The sequence below is a fragment of the Aythya fuligula genome, chromosome 1, assembly GCF_009819795.1.
Source record: "Aythya fuligula isolate bAytFul2 chromosome 1, bAytFul2.pri, whole genome shotgun sequence".
In the NCBI taxonomy this organism is placed as follows: Eukaryota; Metazoa; Chordata; class Aves; order Anseriformes; family Anatidae; genus Aythya; species Aythya fuligula.
In genome coordinates, this window is record NC_045559.1 from 184,403,188 (window position 1) to 184,428,325 (window position 25,138).

The following is a 25,138-nucleotide window of genomic DNA, read 5'->3' on the forward strand; positions in this document are numbered from 1 at the left end:
GCTTCTGGAAACTTCGCCGCGTTGTGGTATTTAAAGCGGCGCCGCCGCCCGCCCGCCTCCCGCCCTCCGCGCCCGCGCAGCGCCCGCACCGCGCCTCGGCCATGGCCGTGGTGGGCTTCGACCTGGGCTTCCAGAGCTGCTACATCGCCGTGGCGCGGGCCGGCGGCATCGAGACGGTGGCCAACGAGTTCAGCGACCGCTGCACGCCGTGAGTACGGGGGGGGGGGGGGGGGGTGGCGGACATGGGGGGCGCGGTGCGGGGCCCCCCTCACGGCTGGAAGGTGCTGGAAGCTTCCAGGGGGTGCTGCCGGGCCGGCTGTGCCGCGAACGGGGCAGCTTGTCCCTCCTCTCCTGCCTTCCCTCCCCTGGTTTAATAAATCCCCACCGAAATCAGGGTGATTTAAGGTAAAAGCCGCCCCAGCAGGTCCGGGGGCCGAGTTAAGCCGCCTCTTGTTCTTTGCAGCTCCGTGGTTTCCTTCGGGTCCAAGAACAGAGCGATCGGCGTCTCGGCTAAAAACCAGGTAGGTCCCTTCCAGGCGCTCACAACTCTAAAACAGCCGCAGTAAGCTGCTCAAGTACTTCTGGGTGTAAAGAGTCCCTGCCCGGTACTTAAAATCAAGTAACTTAATTTTCATTGTCAGATCCTGCCCTCTGTGCCGTGCTTCCCTCAGAGAAATGCAGGGAGGCTTTGCTAGAACTTCACTGCTTTCTCTTTCATTAATAGTAATATTTTTCAACCGATCACACTCTTTCTGACAGCTTGAGCATCATATTTCTGTTCTTAATGCCTGTATGTACCGTTTTCCTTGCATTTACGGTAAAACCTTTGAATTGCTGCATAGAGCTCCTTAAAATTATACGGAACAGGAAAGTGTTGCCGAAGGTTCCTAAAGTAATTAAGGTACCTTACTGCCTTTGCTTCCACTGAAAGGTGAATGCCTGTGTGGTTTTTTGAAAATATAAATCATCAAGTTTTATTGCTTAAGCTGCTCTGAATGGGTTCTGAAGAAATACTGAATGCTTTCTTCATGGAAGTCATATTTTCATGTTAAAGGGAGAGCTAAATTCTCTCATGACTCAGAGTAACTAAATGTAGTGGTTAAATAAATCCTCAGGTATTGTCAAGCCCTGAACTGGAGGCTTGTTGCATAACTACTGCTGGTAGAGACCAAGCTTGCAGCCTCTGCTGGCCTGTGCAGATCTCTCCTGTAGTAGAAGGACTGCAGTGGGTTTCCATGGAGAGAACACTAAAGGAGACTTTTTTCCCCTGTAATATCTCACTTCTTAATTTTGAATGGCCAATGAAATGTGAATGGCTTAAATGTTTGCATCTGTGCATACGCTTCCAGTTACAGGTTAATGTTTGGAATAAAATAGTGAATATGTAACTGTTTTTTCTTTAGATAAACTTGATTTTAGCAGTGCTTTTGCTTATTTGACTGTGATTCCACTGATTAGAAACTTAACAATTCACTTGCATGCAAAAATGAGTTGTTACTCAAAACAGCAAGTGATGTAAATCTTATGTAGATGCTCTTGGGAGTGTTTCAGTGCTCTGTTAAGTGCAGCTGAAGAGTTGAAGTAAGCTGAAAGTGAAGTAGATTCTGTCTCTAAAACTGCTTTTAAAGGAATGCGCTCCCAGTGATGAATGCCTGTGAGTTCAGTTGCCTTCAGACTAACCTTTAATGTATATTAATATGTTTTCTTTGTGCTTGGTGAGCATCTATTTTTCTTGCTGTAAGTGTTCAGTCTGGCAGGTATATTGTTTCTTTTGTAAAAGTGGGAGTTCCTTCACATGAGCAACTGAGAGCTACATCTGTGTCTTTGAGTGTACTAGCTACTAAAATCAAGGAGTAAGGCGGTCCCTTTCCTTCTGTTTCCTATTTAAAAAAAAAGTTGTTGACAAGTGACTTCAACAGTGTGACTATATGAGAGCTTATAATACTCAGAGGTGATCTTTTTCCAACTTGAGGAGCTGTTGTTGGAATGTATTCTCTGAGAACTGTTTTACTCTTAAATAAGTCAGATAGCACTGCAGATGAGAGCAGTATCTTAGTTAACAGACCATAATTCTCTTTCTTAATTGTGACTAAGCAGGAAGATATTGAAACATGCTACAGATCTAATGGCATACAATTACTCTAAAAATATCTAAAGATCGTTCTCTTGGAAAAGGCTGTGAGTGTAATTCTAAATTAGGCTGTAAAAGCCATCAGAGTGTTTGTGCTTCTCTGCCCACTACATAAAAATTATTTTTGCTTGCATGTTCTTCAACAATACAGCTATGAATTACGTAGCATTCAAGTACGCTGGGGTTATGGCTATACAAATAAATGAGGCCATGCCAGGAAATGGTCTTGGACACAGCAACTTAAATATTCTATTGCATTACGGTATTGGAATAGTTTCTGGCAGGATTTCAGCCTGTACAAACTAGTGTTCCTCCCAGTAATTGTTGATTACTGTTGGGTGATTAGAATAAGCCAGGGACAGTTTGCAGGAGGAAATTTGGGTGTGACAAATTTCCCCACCCACAGCTTTTTGAAGGTTTGTCTTTAATAGTACAGATATGGCTGGATTCTTTGTTAGGGAGCTGCTCTGTTGGAGAACTCTTGTAGTTTCATAGCTTTCTAGTATGAGATGTAGCTTGAATTCTTTAATTCCATGATGGATTTTTTTTATGCAATGGGAAATTGATACTTTGAAGGTAGTGAAAGCTAGAAAAATGTTCATCATTTGACTCACTGTTATGTAGTCCATTGGTGCCTGCCTAAGGCTATTCTAGAGAAGAACATGCTTTTAGTTTCTCTCCAAAAGAATGGGTTTCATTCTACTTTGAGATCTGTGCTGTATCTCTTTTAGGACAGTCTAGCTGTCTGCTTTCTGTTCTGCATTGTATTCCTGATAAAGAATGTTTCTCTTGGTCAGTTGGTTCTGTGGGCAGCTCATGCTGTAGTTCAGTGTGTACTTTAAACTGACATTGGGACCAAAATAGTGTCTCATGCTTCTCACTGTGTCTATGAACAGTGTCCTTTTATGGTCTGCTGTAAGAATTTAAGGGACTGCTAGGTGAATGTGAATGGGGAGCTCACCTGGTTTAAGAAGAGCTGAAGGAAAAAAAAAGCGTTGAAATGAATGAGGAGGCTGATTGTCTTGAAGCTAATAATGGAATGAATAGTTCTGTGTGCTTAATGTGATGGCAATTTGTGACTAGCTGGAGGTGAGCTGGCTGGTGTTGGAGTACCAGTTCACAGATGTGGCAGATGCTTGGGAACTGGCTCTTCTTCATTTATTTGAACTGCATCTAAAGTAGATGACTAAAGAATGGGCACTATAAAATCATATTACTGCTCACCTTATTGTTTTGAGGTTTTAGAGATACTTTTATGATATTTATAGTAAATAATATATGATGGTCTGTAAGCATGTAGCCCTCTGAGTCAGATTTCTGTAGTAATGAGTTAGTGTAAGTTAGTATTAAGTACCAGATACTAATTACAGGTTCTATAGAAACTGATGTGGTAAGTGAAATTTTCTTAAAATGTGTGATGCTGGGGGGTATATAGAGCAGCACTGAATGTTGCAGGCTGATGAAGAAGAGATTTCTGAATGTCCTGTGTTTTCTTGCAGCAAATCACTCATGCCCACAACACAGTATCTAACTTCAAGAGGTTCCATGGCCGCGCATTTAATGATCCTTTTGTTCAAAAGGAAAAAGAGAAGTTGAGTTATGATCTAGTTCCTATGAAGAATGGTGGAGTTGGAGTAAAGGTATGTTTGTGGTATAACTCTTCTTGGTTTTACATCTACATGGGAAAGTTTACATTTCAATGCCTAGTCAGCAAAATGCAAGCTTCCTTTCATTACCCTAAAGGTTTTCTTTAACCTTTCTCTTGAAGAGGAGCTCTTGTATGAATAGCCAGCTTGATCTTTAAGTAGTGCATGTTAAGTATCAAATTAAGATTCATTTGCAAGTAATTGCTGAAATACGAGCTTCCCTGTTGGCAAATTGTACATCCAGCTCAAACGTTACAGTGGAGGAACTGCTAAGATAATTACAAGGTTGTATGGCTTTACTTTGAAGTATTAACCTTTCTGTCACTCCTGTGTGGAATGCACTGCTACAGTCTAATTACATGGTTACATATTCCTTATAAAGTAGTGTGAAACTTGATTTAGAATTGTTATAAGTGAGTGATTTCCTTTAGGACTGTTTGGTATCCTGTAAGTTACTTGACTTGTAACTGGCCAGTTACAACTCAGTCTGGGTCTGAGTCTTGCTTATGCTACAAGTTCAGTGGTAAAATGTCAGCTTTTCATAGGATAGGTGCAATCAGCATTAGATTCATGTACAAAAGTGTACAAAAATAACAAAGCCTTGTAACTTCACATGTAATACTGCTTCACTAATGAAGACCCTGGCTTACTTAAGGCTGTGCATTTTGTTTGCTGCTTTTCTTTATACCTTGAACTAATGCCTCAAAACTTGAGCATAGAATCAGGCCTTGGTAATGAACAGATTGCATAAGAGATCATGCTTTAAAAGAAATGTAAGGAAGGAGAGTTGAGCTTTTTGAAAAGAGGAGGTACCTTTTCTTATATTGATTGTGACTTGTGATGTTAATGTGCATTGCAGACAGAAATTAATGTTTTCCTTTAAAGTGCATGTAGGAGTCTTTTATGTAAGTGGAAGTGTAGTGTAGTAAGAGAACAGTGCTACTTGGTATCTCTTCTTTTTTCCTCAGTCTTTGCAGAGCAAATCAGTAGCTTTTTTTTGCCTTTTTTTTCACTCTAACTGCAAAAAATAAGTTTTAAGAACTGATTCAGTCTGTCTTACTTGGTAAGACTGGGATGTTTCTCTGCTAAAAGTGAAATGCTTTGTTTTTTTTCCCATTGGAATGATGTGGATGAAAGGCAAGTACTGCTTTCAAGAATCAGTTGTTACGTGCTCCCTCACCCAATCATTGGCATTATTACCCAGGAGACTGATTCAGTAATATTTTTGTACTGTTCCCTTACCAAGAAATTAAACTTTTTGCTGAGCTTCATCTTAAGTTTTTAGTTGATTCATGTGAACTGTTGAGGAGCTTCTAACAGAAGAGCTGCACAAGTCTTGAGCAGACATATACAAGTGTCAGGAGGAAAGAGCAGGTAGTTTGGGACTTTTCTGTAGTTGATAGCTTTAAAAATAAATAAAAATTAATGACTTTACTGTCTGGCATGACATGTGACCCAGCCTTATTTGTTCTAGGCTCAATCACTTCTAAAATCACTATAAACTCAAGTTAATTTCTTCATCTGTAATATTGATGCTGTTTTCAGTGTTTTAAATCTGAAAATGTAATTATTGCTTCTGTAGACATCTAACTGGTAAATTGTAAATTGCAGTTCTATAATAAACTAATTAAGCATGTCAAGGTTAAATTATTAGTCAGCCTAGCAAAATTAATTTTTCTTCCCATTGAAATGATGGTATTACTTTCCCTATTTCTTCTATTCAGGTCATGTACATGGATGAGGAGCATATCTTCAGTGTGGAGCAGATTTCAGCTATGTTGTTGACTAAATTGAAGGAGACTGCGGAGAGTAACCTGAAAAAGCCAGTAACAGACTGTGTTATTTCTGTAAGCAATTGTAGTGTGCAGGAACATCATGTCTTTTAAACTTCCACTATTGAGGACATTTTGTTTCTATTCATGTATACTGAAAAAGAACACCAGATAAGTGCTTACAAAGGGATTAATCCTAACTAGCTTTAGAGCTTCTGACTTAAAGAAGTCCCAGGGCTACTTCCATATTCCAGTCCCTGAGCCAGTTCATGAACTCATTCCCTTAGGAAATGTGTGAATTTTGGGACAAAGAATGCCCCTGATCCAGTTGTTTACCCTTCTGCAACTTCATTCCATGACTAAGCACACTCAAAGATACCTTTATTTATCAAAGTTTACCCTCTGGCAGATGAAATTAATTAACTTTGTTTTTTCAATGTGACTGTACAAGAGAACTATCTCAGATCAAGAACAGTCATTCCATTCTAAAGTATAAAATACCATCTGCCTCTGTGTTCACTGATTGAACAAATCTGTCTCCTGTTGTATCTATAAGTATTTGAGTCTGTTGAGAAGAGTTTGTCTACTTGATATCTGAGACATCACAGGTCACTGTCCAAAGCTGATGAGAGAGATCTGTAGCAAATTATCAATGTACTCCTTCAGAATCTTACCACTTGTCTGAAGTCATTTTGGCCAAAGCAGTTTCTCTGTATCACTTAATTGGCAGATTCTGTCTCTATCTCCATAACACCTTGTTTTATATTTTGCACCAGTATTTATGGTCCCTGGTATTTGTATATAAATAATTCAATTGCTTCTTGCTCATGTATGCTCATTTAAAATAGTGGATGTTTGTTTAATTTAATCTCAGCTTGACTGAGTAGAGTACTTAAAATCTTGGTTCAGCAAACTAGTTACATGTTTAAAACTTGCAGTGAGCCCCATTCTTGAAGATGAGGAATAGATACAATTTCTATGAATGCTTTCAGATTAACAGTCTGTCTCATTTTCTGGTATTACTAACTTCTCATTCTCACCTGCTTTCTTCAGGTTCCATCATTTTTCACAGATGCTGAAAGGAGGTCTGTTCTGGATGCAGCCCAGATTGTTGGATTAAACTGTCTTAGATTAATGAATGATATGACAGCTGGTAAGTACAGAAGACAGCAGTTTCTTCAAAGTGTGCCTATGGCAGCAGGTGTATGTAGTTACTCCAGGAAACAGTGCTGGCTTTAAAAATTGGACATGCAACAAACATTCTAAACACCTGTTTCTCTTCTCTTTATTTTGCATCTTCCGTATTAATGTCTTGTGTGAAGGGGTAGAAGAGAGAAAGCTTTAGTGGTGGTTATGTCCCTGAGGATGTACTTAGGAGTTGCTGCATGTGCTTGGACTACTTGTCAAATTAGTTTAGCATCTGTATTTCCTGGAAGAAAACCTACAATGCCTAGTTGTGGGTTCTAGGCACTCTTAAAAGAAATTCATTGATTAATTGTTAATACTTTTTAACTTCCAAAGTATTTGTTGGTATAATTGTGGTTTTAAAACAAAAATTGGGAATTGATTTCCTCCTGCTAATGTGTTAAGGACTCTAAAAATGCATTGGCATAACCAAGAGCTTGTCTGGTGTTTTCTTAAAACAAATGTTCTTATTCTAAGTTTTCCTACATTCCCTGTTTGCATCTGGGGTCTACTTCTTAAATATTGTAATGATTAGCACTTGTTTCCTGATTAGTACTACTTTCCTCCAGCACTTTGATAATCCTTAGCCCTCCTCTGGACTTGCTCTAAAACTCCATTTCCTCCTCATGCTGGGGGCCCCGGAGCTGAACACAGGGCTCCTGGTGGGGTCTCACAAGAGCAGAGAGGGAGAGTCACCTCTTGCCATGCTGGCCACGCTGCTTTTGATGCAGCCCAGGATATGGTAGGTCTCTGGGCTACAAGTGCACATCGCTGACTCACGTGGAGCTGCTCATCAACCAATACCACCAAGTCCTTCTCTTCAGGGCTGCTTGCAGTCCACCCAGCTGTATTGGCACTTGGGCTTGTTGAACCTCATGAGGTTCTCACAGGCCCACCTCTCAGACCTGTCCAGGTCCTTCTGGATGGTGTCCTTTCCCTCTAGAGTATTGACTGTACCACCCAGCTTGGTGTCACCAGTGAACCTGCAGAGGGTGCAGTTGATCCCACTGTCTGTATTGCCAGTGAAGATGTAAATGGTGCTGGTCCCAATACTGACCCTTGAGGAACACCACTCATCAGTGTTCTCCACTTGGACACTGAGCTGTTGACCAGAACACTGAATGTGACCATCCAGCTGATTCCATTCTTAGTGGTCCATCCATCAAATCCATGTCTCTCCAATTTAGAGACAAGGATATCATGCAGGGCAGTGTCAAATGCTTTGCACAGTTCTGGGTAGATAATGTCAGCTGCTCTTCCTCTAAGGAAGATAATTTTAAGGGTGTAAGTAATTTTTGACAGAAATTGATGGAATGGTATCTTAAAGTTTTTCTGTAATAATTTTCAGATGAGTATCTGGTAAAGCATAAGATTCCGAATAAACATAGATGCTTGGTCAGTATGACTCTTATGTTGAATGCAATGTATTTGCACCTAATGAAGAGCAAATCCGACAGTATCATTATAGAAGCCGTATGTGCCTGTTTCCATCATCTAGTCTTAGCTTAATTCTTTATATAGCAAAGAGTGCTCTAGGAAATGTGATAATGTGAATTCTTGAGCTGGGTAAGTGGGGAGCCCACATCAGGTATACTTTTTAGTAAGGATCCTTAGAAGCTTTGCCACTGGAATGAGCAATTCACAAAAATGTAGATCTTTCATCTTAGTACCAGCAGCTTTCCTTTATTGTACAACAAAGCATTTCTCATTTTCTTCTCCTTACCTAGTAAGGCTACTGAGTACTGTCCAGCACTTTCTAATTTTAAGTGTTACAGTCTTTGATAATATCTGTGGGGGGTGGGGTCCTTAGTTATAGTAGAGCAGAAAATAAAAAACTTTGTATTTTCTAAAGAGACAAATTCTGTGATTTTCTTCATAAGACTTGACTTGGGAACAAAGGTAACTTGTTCAGCATGCTCAAAAAAATACAAACACTGTGTTGGTCTTGTTCATTCACATTTCAATCAAATCTAGATCTCAAGGATATAGCACTTGGATGTATTCCATGCAATATAGTTGGGGTTTAGTTAAGCACCTGTTCATGACCTGGCTGTGGGAGGGATTGATTGGGGGGGGGGCTAGAATTTATAGACTCCCAAGGAATCTACACAGATGAGAATGAGTGTACAAAGTGCAGGGCAACTTTATTGGACACCAGAATCCATAAGTCTCAAGCCACTGATCAATGGGAAATGAGGCTGAACTTGTTCCAAATAGTCACATCAAAACCAGTAGATCCAGATTAAGGAAGTTAGTGAGCCAGTGTCCCTTCCTCCTTACATGAGAAGGTGTCAGTGTGGTAATAAAGCATTGTTCCTCAGAGTATGTGTTCTCTGCCTTCCTAACCACCTTCGCTAATGTTCTAATTCTCTTGCCTGATAATCTGGCTAGGAGCCTGGCCTATTATCTTCAGTTTGGGGTTTCTTCTGGCTAGAAAATGTGAGAATGTGCATTTACATATGCCAAAATCTGAGCCTTTCCTACATAACTGTGTAGGTGAAACTCTCTAGGCCTTTATTTTTCTTTAATTACTGCATCAGCCTCCCGCCTCACTGTGACACTGCTATATATCCAAAATGCTGCAGCAAAACTGTTACTGTTCTGTCCTTTGACTGTATCACCCTGTGTTTATATGCCACACTGGCTTCTGTTCCACACTTCCGCAGCACTTCACAACTTTTGCCTGCCTGATGCTCTGTGTAGACTGAGATTGTTCCCTTTTGCAGCCTCTCCTGACCATTCATAGCATTCCAAGTCATGACCTTCATGCCTGGGAGATGCTTTTTAAATTCAAAACTGGGTTTTTCTTATTAAAGCACTCTGCATCTTTGATTACTATGAGACACTAAAAACTGAGCTGTTAGTAAACAGATCAAAGGAGATTAACCCTTCAAACAGGCTCATGGATTCTTAGTTTTGCATGCTTAAACATTTAGGGACAGAGCATACATGTGACTGAGGAAGGACTTGCTTCTTGGGTCCTACAGCATCCATGTTAATGGAGTAAAGCTTTCATGTAGGAAAGACCTTGCATAGGTGAATGTCTTTCCTGGCTGCTCTTCATTCTGTAGCTTAATGTTTGCAGGGATGTGATGGCATTCAATTGTAGACTAACCAGAGGTTACATTGATATCTCTTTTTTTTTTTTTTCAGTGGCTCTGAATTATGGAATTTATAAACAAGACCTTCCAGCACCTGAAGAGAAGCCACGAATAGTTGTGTTTGTTGATATGGGACATTCTGCGTTTCAAGTATCAGCCTGTGCATTCAACAAGAGTAAACTAAAGGTAGTAAGATTAAATGAAGATGAAAGACTTCTGAGACAGTAGAATCAGCTGTATAAACCTGTTTTTAAAATTCTGAAATAATTCTTGCATTTGAGGTGCAAAGAAGATTTTATCAGTATTCTTCATTAGGATGACTTTAAATGGAGGCTGTAAATTGCTCTGTAATACACCGATGTGAGATACGTAGTGTAATTACTACCTCTTAAACTAAGTGGATGGATTAAAATTGTGAGTACTTAGGATTGTCACCTCCTGAGGTTTACTTCCCCTGTAAAATTGAAAAGCAACTTTTTACAGATGTGGTTATATAAATACTTAAGCCAAACACAGGCTGACTTGCCCCTCACCTTTTTCAAAACAAATGCTTGCTGTTATTGAAAGACTACCGTTTTGGTTTCTGTTGAGTGTTAAACTAATTGTGTCCTTTAAACCAGGTACTTGGCACAGCGTTTGACCCTTTCCTAGGTGGAAGGAACTTTGATGCAAAGTTGGTAGATTACTTCTGTGCAGAAATAAAAACGAAGTACAAACTGGATCCAAAATCGAAAGTTCGAGCTCTTCTTCGTCTGTATCAGGAGTGTGAGAAGCTGAAGAAACTGATGAGTTCTAATAGCACAGACATTCCCCTAAACATTGAGTGCTTCATGAATGATACTGATGTATCTGGAAAAATGAACAGGTGAGCTCTATAGGAGATGGTTAGGTTGTTGCTTGAGTTTCTAAGTGTTAAAGTAACTAAGCTCTGATAGCTGAGCACTACGCTTCAGCCTTTGTTTTCAGTGTGATAATACATGCGTAAGAAGCTTGTTCTTCCTGTAAAATGGCACACTTAAAACCATGAGTTGATGCATGCAAACCAGGGCGGGGGGTTGGCTATTTAGGTCTGCAGTATATTTTAGGTAACCTAAATCCCATACTGCTCGTAAGATAGAAACAATTCAAGCTCTCCTTTTTTTTTTTTTTCTGCTTTTACTGAACTGTGGATATTGGGAGAGAAATGGAGGACAGAAATGGCACTTCTGGGGGTGACTTGATTATGCCCAGGGTGTAAATAGTCTTTCCCTGTGCATCTCTCCTGCATGCACTCACAGGCACAACTTCATTTGTAGTCACTGCACTGCTAATCTTCTAACTGCTGTCAAGTGAGTGTTTTTTTCTCCAGTATTTACGAAACAGATTTTCTTTGTAAAGGAAGCATGAGTGTTTTCTGCACTCTTATCTGTAACCTCTGCTTAGAGGCAAACATACAGTGCCTGCCCAAACAATACCTTCATCTTACTATGTTAGCTACATTGATAGCAGCGTAGGAAAATCTGTAAGCAGCTGTTCATGTACTGCCTTGTTGCTGGCTGTCACTTCAGCCTGCTCACAGGGGCTTAGCTTTTCAAGTCTTTTTGTAGAGTAGTTAATAAACCTGATCAGAAATCAAAATCAGTTTAGAAACAAATACCAGAAAATCTTAAGGGGAGGGGACAGTCATGGTGTGGTTGACATTTCTTTTCTTAGGTCTCAGTTTGAAGAATTGTGTGCTGACCTGCTGCAAAGGATAGAGATGCCTCTGCTTTCATTAATGGAACAAACACAGCTGAAAGTGGAAGATGTGACTGCTGTAGAGATTGTGGGAGGAGCAACGCGCATTCCTGCTGTCAAAGAGAGGATTGCTAAATTCTTTGGCAAAGATGTCAGTACAACGCTGAATGCAGATGAAGCCATAGCTAGAGGCTGTGCTCTGCAGGTATGGTACCAGCAGCACTTGAGAAACTGAGAAGTTAAATTTCCTGAGAGTGCTGTCTGAAGAGGTGGCCAAGCAGTTGTGAGAAATGGTTAAGTGTGCATACATTGCTCACTGAGTCTTTTAATGGGACTGTGCTGTTAAAGAATTCAGAGTACTCTTCTGTGGTACAACAGCTTATTTAAAGTACTGATGCTGGGTGTATTCTATAAGCAGCCTGCTCTTCTCTTCAGATGAAGGGGCCTAGGAATCTTTTCTAATGAGTGGAATTTAAGAGTCAATGTCAAGCTGAGATGTTTTTATCAATAAAGTGTACAAGATCTATGTAGAACCTAGAACATTGCAGCTCTGAATTTTCTGGTATCAAGCTTTCTGTCAATGCAAAACTGACTTTTATTCTATTTTCCCTGTCACCTCCAAATTATTTTTATACATTCTAATCAATGAACTATATTTTACAGGCAAATCACTCATTGTCTTCATTCCCTGCTTTACTCATTCCCTTATTTCGATTCTTTCTCTGACTTGTTTCTTGACCCCACTAATCGCTTTCTATCACTAGCAATCAATTGTCTGCAGGGAAGTAGAACCTGTAAAATACATGCCTAATGTTTTATTTTTTATTAACTTTAGACCTAAGTAAAGCAGCACTTCTGTTCTTTACAGTCCTGTCATTCCTTTAGACTGCTACCTTTTTCACAAGCTGCAGTAAGAATAAGGTTGAAAGTGTTGCTTACTCAAAAATAGGAACATACATGTATATCTGTGTTCTCTTACCAGACTATTGAAATCAAGCAACTCACCTAGCTCTGTTTTAGTGAAGTCACCGCAGTTCTCCTTTTTGTGTTTAAATATGTTAAAATGTTGGGGGCAGGAGCTAGAGCAATTAATTAACTGTAATGTAATGCATCTCTTTCTTTTAGTGTGCAATTCTTTCTCCAGCTTTTAAAGTGAGAGAATTCTCTGTGACAGATGCTACACCATTCCCAATATCTCTGTTGTGGAACACAGAAGCAGAGGACACTGAAGGGTAGGTAGCTCAAACTACTGTTCTGTGAAACTTTTAGCCTTCGCATTTAAAGGATAACTTTTTTTGGTTGCATTTAAACTAGGTTCTTGGCACTCTGATGCAGAAAGCCTTGTACGTCATACACCACAGATCGTTCATGGTGGAGATTCTGTTGTAAAGGCACGAGTTAAAGTTTTAGCCATAACTACCCTCATACATTAAAGATTAAAAAAAAAAAAAAAAAAAACTTGAACTGACAAGCAATATACTCTCTCGCATTACCTGTATCTGTCAGGTTTTGAAATATAAAGTGAACTACAAAAACTGTTGTATACTGATACCATTTTTCTTTATGGCTTTTTTATCCAAGGTGTTCCTAACATCTATCAAGCTTCTGGTTTCTGTAGTAATATTATGCACTATGAACATTGTAAACTTAAATGGATACTATGTGTATGGGTAGAAACAGAAGCAAAAATTTTACTCCTCTGGCTTCATAAGACAAATTTATTGGAATTGCCATGTTTGAAACTCTGACAACAGCGTGACCAGCAGGGCTAGGGAGGTGATTGTCCCCCTGTACTCAGCTCTGGTGAGGCCACACCTCGAGTACTGTGTTCAGTTTTGGGCCCCTCGCTACAAGAAGGACATCGAGGTGCTTGAGCGGGTGCAGAGAAGGGCGACGAAGCTGGTGAGGGGCCTGGAGAACAAGTCCTACGAGGAGTTGCTGAGGGAGCTGGGCTTGTTCAGCCTGGAGAAAAGGAGGCTCAGGGGTGACCTTATCGCTCTTTTTAGGTACCTCAAGGGAGGCTGTAGCGAGGTGGGGGTTGGCCTGTTCTCCCACGTGCCTGGTGACAGGACGAGGGGGAATGGGCTTAAGTTGAGCCAGGGGATTTTTAGGTTAGATGTTAGGAAGAACTTCTTCACTGAAAGGGTTGTGAGGCACTGGAACAGGCTGCCCAGGGAAGTGGTGGAGTCACCATCCCTGGAAGTCTTTAAAAGATGTTTAGATGTAGAGCTTAGGGATATGGTTTAGTGGAGGGCTGTTAGCGTTAGGTTGGAGGTTGGACTCGATGACCTTGAGGTCTCTTCCAACCTAGAAAATTCTGTGATTCTGTGACCTACATTATTAACTGTGTCATGCCTATGGGAAATACATCTTGCTGTCTAAGATGTTGGAAGTTCTGAGGTTAACTTTTGGGGAGCTTAAAGTACTAGAGTAGCTGTTCATATTCTTTTTTGCTGTTTTTTCCTTTTTTCCTTCAAGTTCTCTGTAACTCAGCTTTCTCTTTTGTATTTCTTGTGGAAACACAGAACTTCATGTTTCTTCTGTCACAGGCTTCTGAGAGCAAACTCTGGATTCCCATTCTAGGTGGAGCTCTTGTTTTCTCCCACTGAGGTTGTTAGATGAGATGCTTTCATAGGAGATTAAAAAAATGTTTGGAAATCAGAATCAGGCAGGCATAATGGCAGACAGAACCTAGAAGAAGAACATAAAATAAAGCTAGTTGTCTTTCTGTCATATCAGGGAATGAATAATAATCTGGTGTCAGTGTTCTCAAATGAGCCATAGAAGCTGAGTGAGTAAGGAATTAATGGGACTATAATTAGCCTTTTGAGACTTAAGTGAGGAACAGTGCAAATTGTGGTTTAAATTATGCTATTCCAAACTCAGAATGTCTTTGGAGGAAACAAATTTTGGAGGACTGCTGCTAAACTGCCACCTACGTCTAAAACTTCTTAAACTTACTTGCTTCTGAGACTCAAAATTAGCAGAACAGGATACTATCTGATTACAATACACAACAGTATTTTATTTTCCTTGCAGTACAGTAGAGGAGTATCTTGGAGTTGTTCAGAAGGGTAAATGTGTCAAAGCATAGTGGTGTTTTTAAAAGAGTTCTGATGCTAAATCAAGGTCTTTCAGTTCAAAGATCGTGCTAAAAGTGATTTTTTTTTTTTCCTAATCATAGGGTTCATGAAGTGTTCAGCAGGAATCATGCAGCACCTTTCTCCAAAGTTCTTACCTTCTACAGGAAAGGTCCATTTGAGCTAGAAGCATTTTATTCTGATCCTACTGGAGTCCCGTATCCAGAGACAAAAATTGGTAAGTAGCTGTCTTGGAAGTGTTGCTGTCTTAAGTTGTTTGATAGCAACGTTGGTCTTGAATCAGCTCTGTAATAGTGGTGTGCTGTGTTGCAGTAAAGCTGTGTGATGTATGTATTTAGGTCTTGGTCTCTTGAGGACTCAGTTATCGACTGTTCTGTTCCATAGGTAACCAAATTAGGATTTTGTCTGGCTTCAAAAGTTGCTTCCTTCCTATAGTGAACTGAAGGGCAACTGTAACAGAATGCTCATGACTAGAATGAGAGAATTGCAAGATCTCTTCTGCTAAAGCAGTCTAGGAACACTTGAAAAATATCTCCTTTATGTAGAGAACTTAAACGTGTGTTACACAGGAGCAGTGAAACTAGAGAATATATCTTGTTACTGGATGTTGCATTTTTTCTGTTCTTTCTGGGTGTGACATAAGTCTGCTTTGCTTAAAACTTACTGAGTGCTAAGCAGTAGGAACTGCAAGACTAAGGCGTTGATTTGAGTCCTATTGCTAATGTGAGCAGTCTTTGATCCTTTTTGACGAATTACGACATTTACAGTGATGACAGGTATGAGGAGTTCATAATTCAGTTAGAAAAATATTTTTTTGGTAAAGATAGGTCAATTAAGTGCTTGCTCTGGAGTTTTAAGCATGCAATTGGATGTTGCATTTTTGCATGTTAAAATTAAGCTAGAAGTTGTTGAATTGTCAAGTAATTGCTTGGTTTTGTTAGAAAGTTCACTGGTTACTTCTTAGACTTCAGTATTTCAGGCTGGTAGAAACAATGACAAAACTCAGGAAAATAATTTATCCCTGAGCTATTGATTGGTTAGGTATTTCATAATATAGCTGTTCAGTTTGTTAACAATACACTTACAGTTTCACCAGAATCATAGTGTGGAAGATAAACTACTAAACTTGATATGGTTGGGAGAGTGCACAGGGCAGAAACATCGGTCTGATTTACCAATACTTCACCTACTACTTAATGTACTACAAAGTCACCTATAATTTTCAGTCACCTGTAACTTCCCCAGCAGGAAAAATCAGTTATTTTTCCCTACACTGAACCACCTTCTCTGGTTGGCTCACTGAGAGCACAAAGTTCAAACACTGTCTTAGAAGCCAGTTCAGTATTTTGTAGTTCCAGAAATGACAGACTTCCTTTCATGTTAGCTATTCCTGTAAAGACTAGTAGTGGGATTTCAACTTATATGGATTTAACAAATGAGATGTTTAACTCCTTTATTGCAACTGAGTGTGGATTTTGAAAATCAGATTGGTTTCAGCTTATTCACCAATTAATTTTGCTCAGAACAGAGTCAGTTGCCCTAATGGGTGAGTCAGTAGCTCTGATGAGACTACTGAAAGAGGACAGGTCACAACTGCAGTGTTATTGGATTTACAAGAGAGGGGATTACATTCTTTGGTCTGTAAAGTAAGCTGATAAAAGATTATATGCATAAGGATCAGATCTGCTGATGATGTGCGTGTGTGTATCCAGCCAATGAGGATATCAGTAAAGCATCATCTCAGGTCACTGTTCTTGTGATATACATATAATAGGAAGGAAAACAAGTCTGTTCTTTTGAGTGTCTGATCTTGCTTTTTGTATATTGTTAAGCTAACTGTCTGCTTCTTAGTTCAAAATTTCAAACATTGCGGGAGCTACAAAACAATTTCACTTCTCCCTAGAGTAAGAGATCATGAGAGACCTATATGGATGAAAAGCTGAAAAGACATTTTTAATTATACTTATAAAAGAAAATCTATAGAAATCTATAGAAATCTAGAAATACTGTTATATCTTGTGTTGTAGGTCAACATACCACAGCACTGGCATTAGATTAAATCTTTCTAGCTTTTGTTCATTCCATGGTAGCATCACAGGTAACACAAGCAAGGGGAGCAAGCTTTTACTTTCCGTATTTATTCCATGTTTCTGTATAACTAGTGACAGGAGAACCTACCCTAGGTGATGACAATGTTATGCCTTTGTATTTGGAAGGTAAAACTGATGGAACAATAATGTTTTTGTTTTGTATTTCATAGTACTTATTTAATTGAGGGACCATGATATTAGCACAGGTATTAGTGGTGTGGTCAAATACTTTTTTGTCTGTGTGGAAGAGGAAGTATTTTTCTAGCTCTGTGATGTTACCTATTTTGTTCCACTGTGTGAATTGTGATTCGTTTGATTTCTAGGTAGGTATGTTATCCAGAATGTGGCAGCCCAGAAGGATGGAGAGAAGTCTAAAGTCAAAGTGAAAGTCCGTGTCAATACTCATGGCATTTTCAGTGTGTCCACTGCATCCATGGTAGAACCAGTTAAAAGTGAAGATAGTGAGGATGTTGGTGTTGAGACTGAAGTGGAAACCCAGGACCAGAGGCCTGCTGAAAATTCAAATGATGTGAGTTAACACTTTCTTGTGTGTGAATATCCTTGCTGATGAAAATGTGTCCTGCTGCTACATACTTGGGAAGAGGAAAAAAAATCTAAGGATGCAAAATGAGGCTAATTTTGAGATGTGCATAGCTGTTAGAAAAAACACTTATCAGAAAAGGAGAAAATCACTGCCATCTTAAAAATTATGTGGATTTTAAATTTACTTTTCAGGGAGAATGCCAAATGGCAGGAAGCAGGTTGCTTGAGGGTGTGGGGTTGCTTACAGCTGATACAGTTATCGGAGTGTTCCAGATAGGAAAACTTGGTTTGGGTTGTTAGTCATCCGTGTTCTCTGTGTCAAAAGGATTTGTGCGTAATCCTCTGTATTAGTGAAGTTTTAGAACTTCTCATGGAAGGGAAAATTGGACCAGTTTTTACAGCATTGATGGGAAGGGGAACAGTGGGGAATAACGTGGTGGACTTGATGCTTTAATATTTTTCTGAGGGGGGAAGAAACCTTAAGCTATGACTCAAATTAAAAGCCACTTTTTAAAAAGAAAGTGGTAGAATGCACACACGCAAGTATTGTACTGCCAGGGTGGCACTGGTAGGTAGCATTTTCACCAGGTCCTTCTTATCTTATTCCTAGTCTGTATCAGTTAAAGCGTGTGTGTCTGCGTGTGCACAGAATGTTTTCTAGGGCACTTGGTATAGTATGTGCATCAGAAGTGGTGCCCTGTAACTTTGATTAAATTCAAGTGCACATGCCTTCTACATCCTTTGTGCCTGGGCTTTCATTTCAGAAAAATATCCAGCAAGAGAACAGTGAGGCTGGAACACAGTCCCAGGTACAAACTGATGGTCAGCAAACGTCACAGTCTCCCCCTTCATCAGAACCTCCCTCTGAAGAAAACAAAACCCCAGATGTCAAGAAAGTGAGTGACCCTTTAACTCTGTTGAAAATGTTATACTGTATAATGGTGGCATTTAAAATTGTAATATTCCAGGGAAAAAAAATAAGGAACTTGGTACTCAAAACCTTTTTTCACTTTTAAACCTTTTAGTAATTATGAAAAATAATCTGTATATCTTGTGATGATTTTTCATAAAGAGTTTGCAAAAGAAATCCTGCAAGAAGTAAGTCCCTCTCTACCACTTCCCTGTCTTTATGCAGTCTTCTGTAGCTAATTTGGTTGAGGTGCAGACACTTCAATTTAACAGCTGTTAAGAGGCCAACTTACTAGGTGTGCTGAGAGAAGCTGGAATTAAGAACTCATAAACGGAAGGGGAGATAATCAATGTGAAAAACATGTGCCTGCATGATATTGCTAGTAGTTTCCTTTCATCCATGTAAGATGAAAAGTGTTTTTGGATTAAAATCTTGCTGCTGTCAGCACCACTAGTGAAGTGTTAAGCTGTAGAGGGGTACTTCTGGAAAAACCTGCAAATAGATGATATATCTGGGAAATGTCCTTGCTGTTGTTCAGTACTTGCTGTGAAATAGACTGGAAACAGGCTAGGATGAGAGCTGGGCTGCCTGAAGGGAAAGTGCCATGCAAGTATATTTTCAAGATTCTCAAAGAAAACAGAAAATCTCTGCATGTTCTTCCCCATGAATGTTTCTATCATCATCGTGTTAATTCATCAGAAGGAAGTCAGGAATATTATCTTATTTTTCTTCTCTCCAACTCAGACAAATGAGAAGAAAGGTGATCAGCCTCCAGAAGCTAAAAAACCCAAGATAAAGGTGAAGAATGTGGAACTGCCTATTGAAGCTAACTTGGTTTGGCAGTTAGGAAAAGATCTCCTCAATATGTATATTGAAACAGAGGTGAGTTAGTGGGGCTTAAACTGTTTTCTTGTTTGCAGCTATTAACCACTTGTCTGCTCTTCAAGGCGCAATGTCTGATACTTTACTGTAACCCTAGAGGGTAAACTCAGCTAACTTAAAGTGAGCTAATAACTGTCCAACTTTAGCACAACTGAGAAATCTTAACAAAAGATTGGAGTGTTGTTTATAACGATAGTTTCAGAGAACTGGTGCATGGAATGAAATCACAGATTGGTTCAAGCTATTGTAACCTAGAAAAGGACATTCTGTTTCTTCAGGTGAGTCTACTTGGTAGTTAAGAGAATTCCAGAAGCTAATGTGAGCTAAGGTCTGTGGGAGATTTGGGTGTTTTACACCACCCGTGCTTGTTAGAAAGCTATTTGAATATAGGTATTTTTAATTAAAATATTTTTTCTGTGATTACACAGGGTAAGATGATTATGCAAGACAAGCTGGAAAAAGAGAGAAATGATGCCAAGAATGCAGTGGAGGAATATGTGTATGAGTTCAGGGACAAATTGTCTGGACCATATGAGAAGTTTGTTTGTGAAAAGGTAGGTTATAGTTTCAGCACCTTCTCTTTAAATACTGACACAAAATATCTATTCTGTATTCCTTGGTCAAGCTTTATCACCCACCTATCATGGAAATAACTGGAAATCTTAATTCCATTGAATAATGGCTGGGGCTGATCCAGAATTAGGGTCAGGCTTAGCAAATAGTGTGTATCCCTAACAACTTCACTCCCTTTGCAACAGAACTTATTTTGCTTCCAAGTAAAGTTGTTGACTAGAAAGGGAAGCTGTGTTGAATTCACAGGTAAAACCATGAATTAAAATCGCAGCCCAATCATTGGCCTAGCCCAAGGCAAGTGGCTGTAAATGCTGCCTATGTTGCAGGTGTGTGTTCTCAGTTCAAAAGCTGGTGTGGTTTATTGAACTTAATTAGACAAAAGAAATGTTTATGTAGGAGGCCAATAATTGTTTATATTTACCAGCGTACTAGCATAGCCAATTGGTGTGTATTTTGGTGTTTGACATGTTGATTTATATTGACACACAGGATCTTCAAAGCTTCTCTGCACTCCTAACAGAGACAGAAGGCTGGCTGTATGAAGAGGGCGAGGATGAAGCTAAGCAGGTGTATGTAGACAAACTGGAGGATTTAAAGGTAGGTCTGTTATTATGCCCGAAGTGAAAAGCAAAGTTTCCAAAATACTACAGGAAACAATGTAAACAATGTTAATGAAATATGTAATGCACGGGAATTGCTTTTTCTAGAAATTAGGTACTCCAATTGAAATGCGCTATCAAGAAGCAGAGGAACGACCAAAGGTGTTAGAAGAACTGGGACACAGGCTCCAGTATTATGCCACAATAGCTGGGGAATTCAGGAATAAGGTATGTGGCCTCGAAGTACCTTCCTTTTACCACATAGGGTTTCACTGAGGCCCACCAGCTGGCAGAGGTTTCAAATTCTCTCAGATTAGCTGCAGTCTTTGGTTTTGTAGGTCACCAATTTAACACCACAAATGTTTCCTAGTACACAACAAAAACTCACACAGTGCATCATTTTCAGTTGCTTGATGCTTCTCCATGTTTTCAGGCCAAAACGTACGTTCTTAAAAGAGGAAGAGTGATTAGACTGGTCTGATTCTCAACGTTTTAAAGGCTAATTTGACTTCTTTAGAGTTGTGCTCTTCTTTCCATTCTATTGGGAACAAGAATATGGGTATGGCACTGTGCTGAGAAGCATTAGTATAAAAGCTACCTGGGAGAAACTAAAACATCGTGCATGTTTGTGTACGTGTTTCTTTTGCCAGTGCTATTTGAAGATACTTTCTTGATAAGCATGCCTGCCTCTGAAAAATTTAGTCCTCGAGTTTTAATGGGGCAGTCCACAACACCCAAAATAACTTTGAGATTTGCAACAAATAATTCTGTATTCACAGCTATAATTGCAAAATTAGCATTAAGTTAAATTATTCAGTAGTTTTATAGTCTTGAAATTAATATTAATGAATACAGTATGTTTAAGTACATCAAATCCATCTTTTGAATTCCCAGCAAAAGTCATGGGTGATGCTGCAGAATAGGTCTAGTGCCCTGGTATCAGTTAATTGTGTGACTGTTTCTGAGGCTCAGAGTTGAACAACTCTGTAACGCTTTCTATGTACAGCAGGATGGCATGTTCTTAGCTGCTCGGGGTCTGTGTAAGATTCTCAAGAAGGGAAGGAGGGTGTACTTAGCAAGAAGTGCTAAGAATGTTGTGTTATTTTATTGGCAACTTCTTTGAAGTCTGTATTTGCTCTGTGAACTAACTTTCCTATTTGAATATTGAACAAAGGAAACTTTATTTTTGTATGTACTTCTTGTCTCATGTAGCATATCTAACTTGCTGATGACTTTTTTTTGAAAATCAATGAAGATAATCTGTAAATAACTGGGATATTCTTGTAACTTGATGCCACTGAACTTGACATTATTAACTAATAAAAAATGTGTACCTTTGCAGGATGAAAAATACATCCATATTGATGAAATGGAAATGATGAAAGTAGAGAAGTGTGTTAGCGAGGTGGTAGAGTGGATGAACAATGCTGTGAGTGCACAGGCTAAGAAGAGCTTAGATCAGGATCCAGCTGTGCGTTCAAGTGAAATTAAGGCAAAGCTACAAGTAAGTACCATAAAAAACTAACTTTAGAGGCCATTTCTGAAGATAGGCTAGCATAAAAAGCTAGACTGATTTCTTGCCTCTTCCCTCCACCCCTTCCTTTCTTATTTCACCTGACTGCTCCAGTATTCTGAAAGGGTGGAAGTGTGGACAAACTGAGATTGAGTAGAAAGCAGAGGAACTGTGCCATACTGTTAATAATTTTGTGGAGCTATTGGCATTGTCTTTCAGTCACCTTAAAAACTCAGATTGTTTTTCAGAATGGCTGAAAGGTACAAAATCTTTTCTTTAAAAAAAAAAAAAGGCAAAACCAAGAAAGAAAACAATCACACATGACATTGAAAATCTTAAGTGAAGATCTTTGCCCACTGAACTTTGAGACGTAAATCTGTTATTTTATTTCAGGGTACAATATATACTTGTTAGTTTGTACTTGGGAAACAAATAAGCAAGTTTTAAAACAGCTTTTGAGGCACAGGATTCTTGACACTAGTGAAGCTGTGTCCTTAATGCATATTTTGAGCACACTTTTTCCTCTCGCTCTTTCAGGAGTTGAACAATGTCTGTGAGCCCATTGTGACCCAACCAAAACCAAAAGTTGACTCTCCGAAGGAGGAAAACCCCTTGAATGAACGGAGCGATTATAAAACTGAAGACATGGGGGAAGACGACAAAAATTCAGAAATGCCTCAACAAAATGGTGAATGTCATCCAAGTGATCAAAGCACTGTTAACATGGACTTGGACTAAACCACAGCACTTGCAGCAAGTTATTTCATCCCATGACAGAAGATATTTTTGCTGTCGTATGTGATTGGGGGGGGTGGGAATGCATTGTTTTGGGAACTATTTATATTTTTTCTTAACTTGTCTGGAATATGTTGTGTTATGGGAGGAAAGAATAGTAATAGTGTTGGTCATGACTATCCTAAAAGGAAAATTGCCTTGGTAACTTTCAGATTCCTGTGGAATTGTGAGTTCATACTAAGCTTCTGTGCAGTATTTAACCATTTGCATCACTAAAGATGAAAAGAAGCCCTTGCTCTGAAATATACTGCTCCTTCAAAAGGTTGTAATCGAAACCTTCGTAGGCATTTGTAGATGCCAAGGTAGTTTTCTTTCATCTGGACATCTGATTGGGTATGTCAATAAAAAGCCAGTGTCTGTCCCGTTCATAAGGACTTTCCAGAATAAATTCTTCTGTTCTAAGGCTTTTGGTTATTGCAGTCCAAAGCATTTATCAGACAATAAGATGGTGAAATGTGTTAGTAGCATGCAGAAACGCTTACGTTTCGTCTCTTGCTAAACAATACATTTTTCATGTGGGGTATATAAAATGAAGGAAATGCTAATTCTGTTAGTGTTATTGTGAAGCCTTTTAATGAGCTTTAAAATAAAGTTCATTTTACTGGTATCTCCTGACTTTTTTATTGTTTTGGTACTTCTGGTGTAAGCATTGACCTTCCCACTGTTGGCAACAGATAAACAAGGCTGGTTTGTTCTTCCACAAGATTAAAAAAAAAAAAAAAAACTCAACATTTAGCATACAGATAGAAGGGACATAGTTTTGTCATGGGACTCAGCAGGTCATCTTGACACTTGGACTTGATCTTTGAAGGTCATTTTCAACTTAAATGATTTTGTCTTATAAGAAAGTTGTGCAGTGAGTTCAAAGCATTAAGTTATGAATGTACAAAATCCTGTACCCTAGAGACAAGGATCTGCCAAGGATCTGCAGTTCAGAATAAGATGCTAAAAATGGCTAAATAGTTAAACTAGGCTCTAGTTTAAGTATTTTGCTCTGCATTTTTGTTGCAGACTAAACTGAAAATTTTAAAATCTTTTCATTCCATTCTGAGTACATGGCTCTGTTTAGACCGTGGTAGTAATTTAAAAATTAATAATTCCTCTAAAATCTGAAGGAGCTTAGTTTTTAGGTATGTGTAGCAGAGGTATGAGAGGTATGTGTATTTGCTGAAAAAGATCACTTGGGTTCTGAGAGAGCCATCAAACCATGGTATGGAGTTAGACACGTGAAGTCAGGAGGGAAGGATTTTTCTTCTTGGAAGCATATTCCAAAAGGTGTTACCTCTACTGATGCCTTAGAGCATAGAGTCCATGTGTAACTATGTGACACTGAATGCTGGAAGAAGCTATGGAAGTCCCATCAGATTTCAAAATCCTGTTTGAAGTGTAGAAGGTGGAGTACTTAGACACCAGTATAATGGCAGCATCAAGGGTTAACAGAAGACTATGTGCTAGTTTATCACTTGCTGAACTGGAAAGTGTTGCTCTGGCACTATAAGAGACACCAGAACTTACATTGCAAAATCAGTAGGATGCTGTAGCAGGAAACAGCCTGATCAGAGAAAGGCTTTGTGGGGACATTTTATTTTAAGTAGGATTCTGCCAGAACATCTAGTCCTGGATCTACAGAAAGAAGCTTTGCTGGCCCTGGAGTGATGAATTATGTCTTCAGTTACCTTGAGAGAAGGTACTGCTCTATTTTTCCTCTAATGAACTTTCATAAAAGAAGTCTGTACTGAGAACAGACGAGTCTGTTTTCACAGGTTTCTGGAACACTTACATAGCAGCTAATAGTGTGGTAAATGCTTGATCCCTAATGATTAAGTGGCTTATTTAAATACTTAGAGTGCTTAGGCTTTAGTCTGAGGTGAAAAAACGAAGGCAGAAATCAGTGATTCAATTTTCCCTCTTCTCCCCTCCCCCTAATTCAATGAATTTCTTGCTTTTTAATTTATCTTTTACCAGACACACATGAACGCCGTTTGTTTGTTTCCTTTTTCACCTCAACATCAGTAACAGGGAGGGGAGGATGTTTGGGATGGCAGTTTCGTTCCTTCATGCTGCAGCATGCTGAAGCAATGCTCAGCAGTGCGAGGAATTGATGGCTGGCCAGGTTAATCTTACTGGCATAGTGATTTACTGGCCTCTTACCCTGTTCCTGATTATTGCACAAAGGTCTGTCTTTCTTTTTTTCTTCTAAAGGAAGAAAACTTAATTGCTCTACAAAAAGGTTTTGAAAGCCTTTTGACAGAGTGTCTTGGATAGCGTGAGTGAAGTCATTTACTTACAACACTCGTCTCCTAAATTCCCTACAAGATCTTTACAACCGTTTTTGCTCTTACAGCATTACTAATAGGGAGAATATCCATCAGTATTCAGTGTATTCTTACTGAGATAATGGTTTTCTCAAGCTGTGTTTGGGTTCTTTGGACTTCTTTCTCAGATCATAGAGAAGTCTAAGGAATACAGTCATGAATTTCTTTTCTAGAAATGTGTGTGATGTATACAAGGAGGTCAAATCCCCTCTAAAAATATTTAATGTCATAAATGGAAAATACTCAGAGCACTTACTCTTACTGCT

At 39.2% G+C, this 25,138-nt stretch overlaps 1 protein-coding gene across 1 annotated transcript; it reads left to right on the forward strand.

Moving 5' to 3' along the window:
• On the forward strand, positions 1–23,164 carry HSPH1 (heat shock protein family H (Hsp110) member 1). The gene is made up of 18 exons (XM_032194773.1): positions 1–208; positions 464–521; positions 3,631–3,771; positions 5,502–5,624; positions 6,603–6,702; positions 9,888–10,021; positions 10,456–10,700; positions 11,528–11,756; positions 12,677–12,783; positions 14,736–14,869; positions 17,066–17,271; positions 18,050–18,181; positions 18,940–19,077; positions 19,506–19,631; positions 20,140–20,247; positions 20,358–20,477; positions 21,592–21,753; positions 22,300–23,164. The coding sequence occupies exons 1-18, from the start codon at positions 102–104 to the stop codon at positions 22,498–22,500; spliced, it is 2,571 nt and encodes an 856-aa protein (XP_032050664.1). The 5' UTR covers positions 1–101; the 3' UTR covers positions 22,501–23,164.
• The last annotated feature ends 1,974 nt before the right edge of the window (positions 23,165–25,138 follow it).